The sequence below is a fragment of the Charadrius vociferus genome, unplaced genomic scaffold, assembly GCF_000708025.1.
Source record: "Charadrius vociferus isolate BGI_N301 unplaced genomic scaffold, ASM70802v2 scaffold329, whole genome shotgun sequence".
Lineage (NCBI taxonomy): Eukaryota > Metazoa > Chordata > Aves > Charadriiformes > Charadriidae > Charadrius > Charadrius vociferus.
In genome coordinates this window covers 1,951,427-1,964,534 of record NW_009649982.1, presented here as the reverse complement: position 1 = coordinate 1,964,534, position 13,108 = coordinate 1,951,427, and the positions used below count along the sequence as shown (strand labels likewise).

At 41.1% G+C, this 13,108-nt stretch overlaps 1 protein-coding gene across 1 annotated transcript in view; it reads left to right on the top strand.

The window, feature by feature from the left end:
• The window catches only part of IMPG2 (interphotoreceptor matrix proteoglycan 2), a 57,916-nt gene that overhangs the window by 24,443 nt on the left and 20,365 nt on the right, over positions 1-13,108 (top strand). The window contains exons 6-8 of the mRNA XM_009891628.1: positions 7,737-7,783; positions 8,254-8,345; positions 11,254-11,415. Of these exons, the coding sequence (XP_009889930.1) occupies positions 7,737-7,783; positions 8,254-8,345; positions 11,254-11,415 (301 nt within the window). The remainder of the gene's footprint in view (positions 1-7,736; positions 7,784-8,253; positions 8,346-11,253; positions 11,416-13,108) is intronic.

Sequence of the window (13,108 nt, the reverse complement as noted above, 5' to 3'; positions counted from 1 at the left end):
CTGAAAGTTGTTGTTTGTCTTGTGCTTGGATGTGATAGTGTTTTATAGCATTTGATCTGGATAATGAAGCATCAGCAATAAATTAATATAAATTATTCTGGCAGTATTAAACCCCACAAATTTTTTCTAAGAGCGTTCTGGACATCTTAGACCATTTAAGGTTTAAGATGTGAAGTTTGTAAACCAGGGCCATACAAAAACAAAGCCGTGATCGGCTGTCATGGGTAGATGTCTTATCTAACCTCAGACATCTTCCATCAAGGACTGAGTGAGGCCATCTCAGCTTTGCCAGCAGCCAACATTATTATTCCCTGCAAAAATATACTAGACCTCCCAGTACACATCAGGATAAAATGAAGGCCTTTTAAAAATGTTCTGTAAGAAGTCTAGGTAAGTACCCAATCCAGGATCACCCCCAGTCCTTAAGGCACAGTGCGGGAAATCCAGCATCAAGTCCCTCCTGCACAGAAGGAGATGGGAGTGCCATTCTGCCAGTTTCTGGGTAGCACTGTAGTCACCTGCTGACCCACATGTGCAGATGTGGCTGGTCCAGTGCAGGGCAATGCAGTGATTTGAGCATGGCTGTCTTGCCACCCAGCTGTGCCATTTGTGTCAGAATAGGGAATTGGCCTGGTCTCACATCTCAAAGGATGGCAGGGCTATCCTAAAGCACCAGCTTTAGGTATCTAGATGAGACGTTCAGGTGAGGCTTCCGCATTGCTGGGGAAGGACAGGCTACTCCAAGCAGGGGTCTAACAGAGGTGCTCTGACTTGTCCTCTGAGGAACTCCACTTTCTCTGATGAATGTGCAGTCACTTCAGTTTGGAGGCCTAGCATTAGGCATATTTCTCAGTCTCTGTTTTCCCAGATGATAAGAACATGGGAAATTTTGCGGTAGGCTCGTTTTCTAGAGCATAGCCCAGGCACAAGAAGTTAAAAGAGTGTCGTCTTTTCATGAGCTTTGACCATTTTTTTTTTTTTTTTGCTATGAAACAATTGTTTCTGTGAGGTGATTTCTTAATTTTGGGCTAATCTGGAACAGAAGACAGGCCCTTGGTATCTGTTGGTCATTTCAACTATACTACTTTTCTAGATTAAAGCAAAACTCTGCTGAAAGCTATAAACAGCTGTAGAATTGAAGCTGTGACTTAAATAATTTAATGCATTTCATATAATCCTACCTCGATGTGAATACTGTGTCTCTATCTAACTGGGAAAAGCTGGTTTCAGGTAGTTAAAAGCTAGGATAGTTTTAGTGTAGCCTACAGAATGGTGGCTTGTACTTGTGTAATTTACTTCCCAGAATAACACACAATCTGGCATTACTGACAATTGCGTAACAGCAGGATGGATGTTTGTTCCTGTAAGACTAGTGCACATGCTCACATAGGTTAAACGCTCAGCTAGTCTGGCCTTTTAAGGAACTGGGGATTAACCTAAGTACCACTGAGGGGAGAACCTCAAAGGAAAAGTAATATATGGGACATAATCGACAAGTGTATAGAGCAGCCCAGTGGACATTGTGGGGTTTTGCCCCAGTTGGAAGTGTGGGAGCACTGCATCAGCTCAAGACTTTTAATGATTGCTTTATTCAGTAGGCCATTGGGACTTTGCATAATGAATTTTGCTCTCTTAATAATGGAATACTTCTCGTGACAGTAGGACAGACATTCTGTCTAATTCCTCAGTGGTCAAAAGCCAGGTCTTGAGAATCAACTGAAGGCAAAGGAGTAGCACAAAATTGCTGTAGTAGAATACTAGAGTTTTTATGTCATAGCCTTGCTTGAATGCTGAAGAAAAGGAGTATGGGGTAGTTGAAAAGGATTAATATAATGCACTACTTTTTCACTTCTTCAGACGGGGCTATTAAATGAGATCAATAGAAGTATGTGTCCTTTCTGACTGGTACTTGATGATTCTGGACTCAATGAAATTAGTCACAATAAATCATGTCCAGACCTCCTTTGCTCTGTCCGTGTTCTCTGCTTTGAAATACAATGGCAAATTTAGGATCCATTTTCCACCAGCAGTGGCAGCAATGGTCGATGATGTATCAACTCAAATTTTGTAACTTTTACCTAAATGTGTTTCATGAAAGAAAAAAGGGTTGGTCTTCTGTGCTGGGATCATTTCAACAGTTCAGCAGTTCTGCCTGCAGTGAAGTAGAAACATACCTGAGCTCCTTTGCTGTCTGCATGTGGCAACGATATTGCTTATTTCAGAAATTTTTGAGCATCTGCACAGCTTTACCCCATGTGAAGAGTTCTACACTGCTCCTCTTCAGTTGTGTATTTCCTTTTGTGCTCTCTACTGTCAGACAGCACTTATGAAAGGTTTGTCCTGCTTTAATTAAATATAAGAGGTCAAAATTCAAAAACTGCCTTAATTAAAATTTAAGACAAACGCAAGTACAATTTAAAAGGAAAAGAATCTGAATACAAGGCTCAGTCTTGCATTCTGTACTTGGATAAAAATACTTCTGAAATTGTATACTTACTTAGTTCAAGAACATGTGATTAAAATATTTAAAAAGGAGAAAATCAGGCCATAAGATGATTTTTCCTTCTTTGCACAATATGAGTATTGAAATAATAATGTTTAAGAAAAATAGATGCTTGCCATAGCAAATTAGACTTTAGGACATTCAAACTAATAAATATACTGATGGGTGTCTGGAATATGTAGTACAGATCTGAAGACAGTACCTTCTTCAACCACAGAGTTGAGTTTGTGTTAAACCTTCAGGAAGAATGTAGAGAAAAGTGTAACTAATATCTTTATGAAATTTAATGGGGGGTGAAATTGTATCACCAATGCCCCACTTGAGAGGTCCAGAGTGGTATTTCTCCTTAATAACATGGCATAGCTGCACAAAAGACCTTGTTGTGGCTCTACAGTTGCCTGTGGGTCAATGGGACACTCTGTGCTTTGGTGGACTGGAACCTATTGAGTCTTTTCCTGACAGGACTGATGTCATGCAGAAGCACTCACCTTGGGGTTTGAAGAAGGGGAATGTAGGCTGTATTTGTGAGCTGTGTTTGCTGTATTAATACGTATAGGCTGTCCATAAGCACTGTTTGCTTCAGATCAACTTCTGAGACCCTTATGGGTCTTGTCTTACACCTGCCTGGAGCCAGGTGTCTAACAGCTGTGTGATCTGAAACTGGTTGTTTCTGCCAAGGTAACACAGTGCAGTGTTGTTCGTTCTGCTGCTTAGACATCTGCTCGTGCATATTCCTTCCTGCCTCTCCATACATATGTGTATGTTTTTATATTTTGCTTACTGCTCAGCCAAGGTGGTCCAGGCCATCACTCATGCAGGTAGGACAATAGAAATTGCATTTCGTATGTCTGTGTCTCAAATTCATAACTTGCTGGAATATAGTCCCTCCACCTGGAGTGGCTTGCTTGTATAGGTATAGTTAAAAATAAAGCCTGGGCCCTGGATTAATTTTGGGGGAAAATAATCCCCAATGTTTTAAATGTTGTGACTGAGGGAGAATTTGAATCTGTGTTTACTTTGAAGAGCAGTGTGTTCAGGCAAATCAGTACACGCATTGTGCTGTGCATTTTGAGTGGCTTCCTTAGAGATACCTAGTACTGTTGCTACTCTTTTGGGAGATTAATAAAGTGGGCAATTGAAAAATTAAAACATTAAGGGGAAGTAGAAGGCAAAAAGAAATGGATGCAAAAAGAAAGCAAACCTCACTGTTCTGGTAAAGCAATGAAAAAACAATGTTGTGCATAAAGTGAGGTGGTTATAGCAGTTTCTTAAAACAGTGGTTTTTTTTATCCTCCTGAGAAAAAGTGATAACTGTTAATTTGACCAAATTCGGTACTTGACTGGTCTTGCTTGGTTAGATTGATCGGGGTTTTACTAGGTGTTATATACGCCCTTGGCTTTTTAATTTTCAGCCAGCTGTGAGCTGGAATTTTGTCAGAAAATTGGTTAGCTCTTGGGGGGCTTGTAGTTAAAAGCCCCTCAGTGACAGTAAGGATATGTTGTCCGGCCTGGACAAAAAGCATGTCCTGTTGCTGCTTGAGGTGACAGGTTTGCTACACTGTAAATGACAGCGGCCTTGTTCTCACCATGGTTTTCAGCACTCTTATGGTTGCCCCATAGCCCGGTTTGGCCTGTGGTTGCCACCACGTGGCTAGCCTGGTGCCTGAGGTGATGTTGCTAACCCAAGAGCCCTGTTGGACGGACAGCTGCCGCTTATTTGAGTCAGGGACAGTGAGGGTGCTCTGGGACCTTTGAAACGTGGAGAATTTTATTTTGATGCGTCTGTAACCTGCAAGGCAATCCAGAAGTAGTACTGTACTCTAGAAAGCTAATTATAGGCTTTCCTCTTTGCAAACTGCTCCTCTTCTGAAAGTGTGATTTATATTCTAGCATCCTCCTTGGGTTTTTTCCTACCTGAGGATTTTTCCTTCAAAAAGTCAAGCAGTTTAGTTAAAATTGATCTTGTTGATACCTGGTGCTGGTGCCCAGGGTTTTGGCAGCAGGGGGCTGTGGGGCAGCCCCCCTGAGGAGGAGCTGGGCACAGCCTGTTCCAGCTCCGACCGACCCAGTGCAGGGCACAGCTGAGCCCTGCAGCCACCCACCATGGCGGTGCCTCAGGGAAAACATGTTTAAGAAATGGCAAAAGCACTGCACAGGGAGAAGAGGAGGGAACAGAAGGAATGAGAAATGGCAGCACAGGCCAAGGTTGAAGGTGGAGGAGGAGGAGGGGGCGGCACTCCATGGTGGAGCAGGCATTCCCTGCAGGCTGTGGAGGACTGGTGCTGGAGCAGGTAATTTCCTGAAGGAACTTCTGCCCCTGCAGGGCCCACACGGGGCAGAGTCGTCAGGAGTGAAGCTGGGCCTAGGAAAGGGTGGAGGAAAGGCGGTGTTTTAATGTTTGTTTCTCACTACCCAGATCTATTTATGCACAATAAATTAATTTAATTTTCCCCAGGGTGAGCCTGTTTTGCACACGGAGGTAACGGGCAAGCAATCTTCCTGTCTTTATCTCAGCCAATGAACTTTTTTTATCTTATTTTCTCCCGTGTCTCGTTGAGGAGGAGGAGTGAGAGAGCGGCTGGGTGGGCATGTGGCCCTTAGCCAAGGCTAGCCCACCTCAGAATTGGCTTCACAGTTCAGTTGGTCAGGTGGCCTTTTAGGTCCTTTCCAGAGGCCCTAACGTATCTGCAGAAGGCTGGTGGGTATGATGTGGGATCTGTGGGCCACCAGTGCCTGATGGGGCACAGCTGGAGGTCAGGAGTGCCTGGAGACCCCTTGAAGCATGGCAGGCACTGACCTGCGGGCAGCTGGATGGAGGCCTGTGAGTCTCAGGCTGAGTTCAGAGGCTAATTTGTTCTACAAAAACAAATCATGTCTCTCATTTTCCCTTTCTCAAGAAAAGGGGGTTGGTACAAGACTTAGCTAATGTATGTATCTGGGTTTCAGCACTTCAGCTGAACAGAAGGTTACAAACCCTGTAGCAGAGTTGTTTCACTTTGCATTACTTTGCTTTTGTTGAGTTTTTATTCTGATCTTAGTTACACCAAGCTGTTTGTAACAGTAAAATCCCAGACTGTTTCACCTCTTCTGAAAAGTAGAATCTTATTTCCTTCTGAACATGCCATCGTTAAAGATGATGCACTAAAAAGCTTTGTTTACTGATGCTGTAATTAGGTGAGACTCTGCTATAGATGTAATCTAATGCTTATTGAAATTGGTAAGAGAAATGCATCCTTGGAGTAAGGTGAATATAACTGGGAAATGTTTCATCTGACCAATTAATAATTAAGCAATAGTTTTTATTTCAGTTTGAGGATGATAAACAAGTAAGGAAACTAAATCCCATAAAATATAACCAGCATTCTTAAGAAAATCTAAATCTCTTTAATGTGGGATTTTGGGTTGCTTTTTTTAGCAGAAAGAAGTTGACATGTTTTGAATGAGTCACTTGTGACTCTTTATACGTGTGATGGCAATGGCAGAGAGGATATCTTGTCTAAATTACACTTGCTAGTAAAATTAATCTTTCCACTCTTGGAAATCATTCCAAGATTTACTGAGGTTGTCAAAGAATCAGCAGAGGGTTACCGTGCACTGTGCTGGGTGATGGCAGGTAGCAGTGTCCACGAGATGGAAGCAGACACAAATAACTACATTTCAAAGCTTGCATAGAGCTCATTAACTTTAGCTGTTCAGGCAAATACATGAAGGTTCTGTTTAAAATCTTGAATAAGCATTTTCTGCTTTGTTCATGTTTGGAGATTATTTATTTTGCATTAATATTTTATAATTCTTGTTTAGATCTTACCCTGTCAGTTTAACATTCCCAGAGCTTACTGTATTTTAACCATTATGCACAGGTTTATCCTGTGCCTCCAGAGAAAGGATGAGTGAAAAGATTCTCAGCTTAAATAGAAAATTCATCAGATTTGTCTTCAGGTCTGTTTGTTTGCAAGTGTTATGTGTCTGTGAGAGGCAGGGGGAGAAAACAGATTTTGAGACGTTAACTCAGAGAAACTATCATATGTTTGATCATATGCTTGTGCCCTGGTATATTTAGTATGTAACTTTAGATCGGATTGTCTGGCTGGTGATGGAAGACTTTGGTTTTTGGAGTGATACAGAGATTGATTATATGTCCTGAAGGAGACAAAATATCCCCCAACTTTGACTGGAGTTTTGCTTGAGGACAGACTGCAAGACCAGTAGTCTAGTATGTGAATCAAAAATCAAACCTGGCAAGGCTGGGAACCATGGCTCACATAGTATCAGTGCTTGCATATATTACAGTGAAGGGTCCTTGCTGCAATGCTTATTTTATGGCACAAGTATGACCACCAATGAAAAAGTTCCATGAGAAGTGATGGAAACCTTTCAATGCAATGAACTTCAATGATTTTCTGAAGTCTGAAGTTCAGTTTCTCTCCAGCACTTAAATTTCCAATCTTACGGATTGGGCTGTGTATAATAAAAATATAACAAACCTGAAAAATCATTTTTACTTCATTCAGGAAAGACTTGTTTCTGTCAGATTGTGTCTCCCAATATTGGTAACTTGGCAGTTGCTTGGGGCTTACAGAATTGGCCCCAGGGAGCTTGGGTTTACTGTAAGAGCCATGTCAAAGCTGTTAGTTTATCTCCAGGTTAACATTCTTCATCTGAAATGTTTTTCTTTTTCACATTTGGCCTAGAGTGATTTTGTGTGTGCGTGAATGCAATAATTGGATTTGGAAGCTGATGTCTTTTGAAGATTTCCAAATAAGCAGGGTAAAAGTCACGATGAGAAGAACCCATCTTCTTGCAGTGATTTCAGTATAGTTATGACATGCTAGTGCATTGGAGAGTATTTTAAAAACTGACCGTTTTATTACAGGTTATCTTTGTGTTTTATCTCTGGTCTTTGCATTTGCTTTCTTTACAGAACTGCTAGAAGGCAAAATGTATTTTTTTGGGGGGACTCTCAAGTCAGTTGGAATATAAGGAAATAAGCAGCCTGGAGAGGCACATGGTGGTTTGTGTGATGCAAGTGACCTGATATCTGAGTTGCAAAAGATAACTGAAATATTGCAAAGCATCATTTTTATGAAGTTACCAGCAAAGCAGTACCACAACAAATTTCTTCTGCAAACATGCTTTTTGGTGTGACAACAGAATCACAGATAAATCAAAAACTAATAAATCTATCTCAGCATCTCCATCTTCAATTTCTGATTTTATTTTTATTTAGCAGTAGTGGGACTCCAACTCCAGCTTCGGATGCTGATGTTACCACATTGAGAGGTTAGTTTTCATCTAACTTCTATCAGGGCTGATTCTGAATTACTGGAAAATTGGGAAATTTGATGGTGTTTGGATTTGAGAAAGAGCTGTGAATTTTTGCATCTGAAATAATGCTGTTTGTGATCTGGAGATCACGTTATATGCTGACATTATTTTGTTATCGTATGAATCATGAAAATCCTACTTTAGAAATTAGTTCTGTTTACTTTTTCCCCGCGCTTAATTTCATGTTCCCAAAAATACATCTGCTTAGACAGAACGTCAAAATTTTATTCTGATTAGTGCATTTGATACTTTTCCTCGGGCTCTTCAGGTGTTTCCTGTGTTGTTTCTGTCATGATGATGGGAATAGGAATTGAATTTTACTGTTGGTTTATGCTTGCTGAGCTACCACTGTATTTATCTACATGTACATGGGTATAAAAAAAACAAACCCTAAACAAAATAATACTGCTCTCTTTCAAACTCAGATGCAGCTGCCAATGTTCCCCCCCCTCATGAGATCTCCATTGAGAGTCCAGTGGATGTTACCATCCATGAGATTGAAGATGCAGACACTACTGTGAGTGTGGTTTTTTTTAATTTGGTTCAGCATTCTGTTGCCTTTCCTAAATAATATTGTTTGTGGTCATGTGCATTTCCTAGTACTCAAAGGTGTTGTTAGCATAGTGTGTTAAAACAAATTAAGATTTCATAAAAACAGGGCAAGGTTGTTGGTTTTTTTTTCAAGTTTTAAAATGATTTCCTGGGTAGGTATTTTTTCATTTGCAGAGGATTTGCAATGCCGCTTCCCCCACAGTGAGAGAGAATGGATCAGTTGAGCTATCAGGTGAGGATTTTGCTAGTGACATAAGATTAGACAAGGAACGCCTCGGGCTTTTGAAAACGTCAAGAAGAATGTGGAGCATTATTGTTCCTATGGAAAGACAATACACCTTAAATTGCTGTAGCAGTGTTTCAAGGGTCCATGTGGTACAATTGTGTAGGATAGCTGAGAGGTGGCCTGAATAGCCTTGAAGATTCCTTCTGATTCTCTGCTGCTTTTCCTCTGCTGACATAGATGAACTTTTATTTATCATCTTCCAGTCACCTTTACCTTGATATCAAAGCAAAACTCTCGACACAGGGAAGCCTACATCAAGTACTTACAACATCTCTGTAAAAGTGAGCTGGCTTTCATAAGTGCTGACCACCACATAAGTCCCAGGGAAGTATTTCCTTCCAGGAACCAGCTCCCCTGGATTAAAATTTAAACCCAAACTCTATAGTCCAACTGCAGTATTCATGGGCCTACATGACTGAAGAAAATTTTGCAAACCAGTGGTATGAATCAGCTGGCACTTGTTTTCTTATAAACGTGAAACTCAGTGGATTTACTGAGAAGCTTACAAAGTTGCACACACTGCACATAAGTAGAAGCTGATTTATGGTACGGGGTTTAACTGTGCACTGTTCTCTAACCTAGTATGGCCATGAAACAAAGCTGGGCCAAACTGTACTTTCTTCTAGAGCTTTCAAGGCTGACTGTGGAGCTCTGATATTGTACTTCCAAGAATAAATACTGAATGTGAAACAGGCAGACAGCTTCTGGCTCAAGTCCAGGGTCTGACTTTATATTATGTATTTGTGGTTTGGTCCTATGCACAGCCATTATTCTTTTTTGAAACAGAACTGCCTGAAGTATTTCTGCCTAAGCAGAGAAGAGGACCGCTCAGTAAATCAGAAAGAAACCAGAATTAGATTGCTGCTGCTACAGTGTTTTCACTCTATACAGTTATATCACACCTCATCATTGCGCTCTGCAGCCAAAATGCATTGCAGATTACAAGACCAAGAGTGAGCAACGCTCATCTTCTGCACTCATGTGTTGACTGTGCTTTTGCTTTTGGGGGACCGATAAATGATTGAACTACATCGCGTTGCAAATAGCCATATCATAGCAGCACATATATCCCTGCTAAGTGTGTATTTCTCAAATGCTAACTAGCTTTAAGTAGTGTACCAGTCATTGTGGTCCTTAAAGTTACCTAGTAAAAAAGGGATGGGTGGGAGGAAGCGAATTTAAGTAAAAATTTTTAGAAGGTCCCTAAACAATGTATAAGTTGCTCACTGATGGCAGCTAAACTTTCTGGAAAAAGGTTTTTCCATTTCCTGCACCATACATAACGCACGCTGCAGTTTTGCTGAAAAGATCCGTTTTGTTGGTTCTCTTTTTTCCTTTTTGATGGGGCAAAAGCAACAACTGCATGTAAATAGCCAAAGACAGCCAACCGTCCCTTCCCGCCCCCACAAATTTCAGTTTTTTGTTTTACAACAAGATCTGTTTTTTCTCATGTCTTTCAGTATACCACAAGGAATACAGTATGCTGGTTGTAAAATACTAGGGAAATAAGCAGAAAGCGTTCTTCCTGTGTTGCTCAGTCATTCAAATTAGATTAAAATTTGGAATTCACTGCTGCTTGTGGAAGCCATGATAGCTACAGGCTTCCCTGATGCATTGCACAGCCACTGCTGCGGGGCTCCTTGGGGAATTGCAGACCCCTACCAGTTGAAGCCCACCACTTTAGCTCAGCAGGGGTCCCTGCAGATCTCCCAATGTCCATCATATATCTGTGGGGATCCTTCACTTACTGAGGCTGAACAACACAAGGTGTTGTTTTGAATGTAGAACTTGATAAAGGTAACTTGTCTTCCAGGTGGAATAGTAAGTAGGAATGTTGTGATTAACGAGTGAATTTTGGGTAAATCAGCTTATTGCTGACTGGGCTCAAGTGAGCTGCTGTTGTATCCATAGTTGCACTTTAAATTGCCTCATGAACGTCCCACGCAACTGGATTTCTGATTTTAGCTGAGGTCAACTGGATGGCCTCACACTAGATTAAAGGTGTGCAAATGGAAAATATAATTATCTGCAATACAAGAATTCTCAAAGAATGTTCTTGCTTAGTAGATTGCCTCATTAGTTGCTACCTCTGTCCCTGAGGCTTCATGAGCACCCCATTATAGTGCAAGGCAAACAGGTATGCTGATGCTCAAGTCAACATGCTGTGCATTGGACTGGCATTTTCACGTGTCATTAAGTATATCCATGACCATCAGTGTGGCCTACCATCGTGCCCTGAGGTGTTCCTGTCCATACAGCCCATTTATGGAATGGGCTCAGGTTTTCTGACCCATCACAAGGCAGGGAAACCTCCACATTTGAAGCAGCTGGAGAAGTTTCTGGCCCACATTAGACAGATGTTTGGACCCAAGCTTGGGAATGTAGTGTGCTGTTGACAGATGGCAGATCATATGTACATATACATATCTAGGGATGCTTTTTACATGGAGTCAATCCAGTATAGGTAGGAATCTTGTCTCTGCTGAGTATCAAGGATTTATTTCTTGGGAAAAAAACCAAAGGGCAAAACAAACAAAAAAAGGCATTAAATCACCTCTTGTTTTCTCCCCTCTTCCTTTCCTTTCAGATCAATAATGAGATAAAGAAGGAGGATGAGAAGCTAGCAAAACCTGTAAATGAGCAGATGATTGAGTTCAGCATTTTGATTGTTGGTGAAAAATACAGTGTTGACCTGACGGACCCAGCTGCTGTGAAGCGTCAGCTGCTCTCTGAGCAATTCATTTCTCAGGTGATTACCTTTCCTGACTTCCTTTTTCTTTTTGCTGGCTCTGCAAAGCAGTATTAGCAGGTAGCACCTTTTCCTCATGGGCTCTGCAGAACCAGCTTAGGGCTTCTGTTGCCTGAGGCAGGCTGGAAAATATGCATCTACAATGAGAATACTCTGTTTTGTCTGACACGTTGCCCTTTTTGAAGCAGCAAAGTTTCATACATTGTGTGTAGCGCACCAGTTGCCAGTTACTTTGGTTTTCTTTTTGTGTTTCTCATGACATAGCCAGCTACCATTTTTGCAAGTGAATGAGGTAAAATTATGCTTTTGGAAGGATCAGAAAATTATGCTGAACCCCTGAACAGTGACATACTGTCAACGGGACCTTTCTGAGGGACTATTCTCTCTCTCCCCACCCTCCCTTTTCTTAAGTAACAGGATTATCCTGTGACATTTTGCTAAAAAACAAAAATTCCTATATCTTTAGGTTTCCCCACCCTCCCTTTTCTGGTTTCATTAATTTACTTTGCCTTATGTTAGCAAAAGAAACAAAGCCAGATGTTATTAGTAAATGAAAAACATTTCCATTTATTTTAGCCCTTTTAAAGACCTATTTCTACCAGGGCTAATCTTGGCCTTGCCATCCTTTCAAAATTTTTCAGTTCCTCTTCCTGTCAGTGTTACTGCAGAAGAACTTTTAAACTCACAGAGAAGTGGCAAGATTCTTGTTTACCTCTTGATGCAAATTCATTAGTTCTTAAAGTCTTAGGACTTAAAAATCTTAAATTTTAAAGATATAGTCAGCGTTTGTCTATTGACCAGTCTGCCTAGATTTTTCTTCAGTGCTTTCTAATTTCCCTGTCCAGTTTGAATTCTTCCGTAATGTAGTTGGTTTGAAACTGGGGAGCGAGAAAGATAATTTGAGGGTCCTAGCAAACCAGCCTGCCTGTGCTCTCAAATGACAGGACATGAATCAGCTGCAGTTCAGAGCCATCAACTTGTGCTGAGGCAGTGCTGGAAGGTGGCTTGAGTAATTTGGGTACAGCCCAGCATTAACGTGGAGTGCAGGCAGAAGGCGTGCAAGTCCATCAGCATCTGCCAATGCGGGCATGCTCTGGGTCTCCTACAGAAGCTGAGCACTGAAACGGCATTTGGGATATCTGAACGATTATGCCCTGTCCAGATTTTGGACTGTAGAAGAAACTCTGGCATCAGTCCAGAGACTCTGTCTATACAGAGTAGGTGTTAGGTGGGGAAATTGGAAGAAGTTGCAAATGGTAGAACTCGTTCCTTATTTCTGCTTGGGAGTGTATTTCAAATGAATCGTCGCGCACTGCAGTGAGATATGCTCTGAAATCTAGGCTGCCCAGACAATTCTTGCCCCTCATTTATGCCCAGGATCGGCAGTGCATGTGAGCCCATTTTAAAACCCTCCAGCCTCAGAAGAGTTCTTAAACACATGCTTAAATCCCATTGGAGTCAGTGGGAATGAGCTGTGGTTTGGACTGCTAGGCACCTACTCCGAAGAAAAAATATATATGTACATATACATATAAATATGTACATATATACATATAGGAATCTTTTATTAAAACTTGATTTGAAGTTAATTTAATTTCAATTAAAATTTAATGTTTTAATTTGTATGCTACAAATTTACCAGGCCACCAATGTACAAATGTGCATTTAAAATATGATCATACGGCTGTCTCCT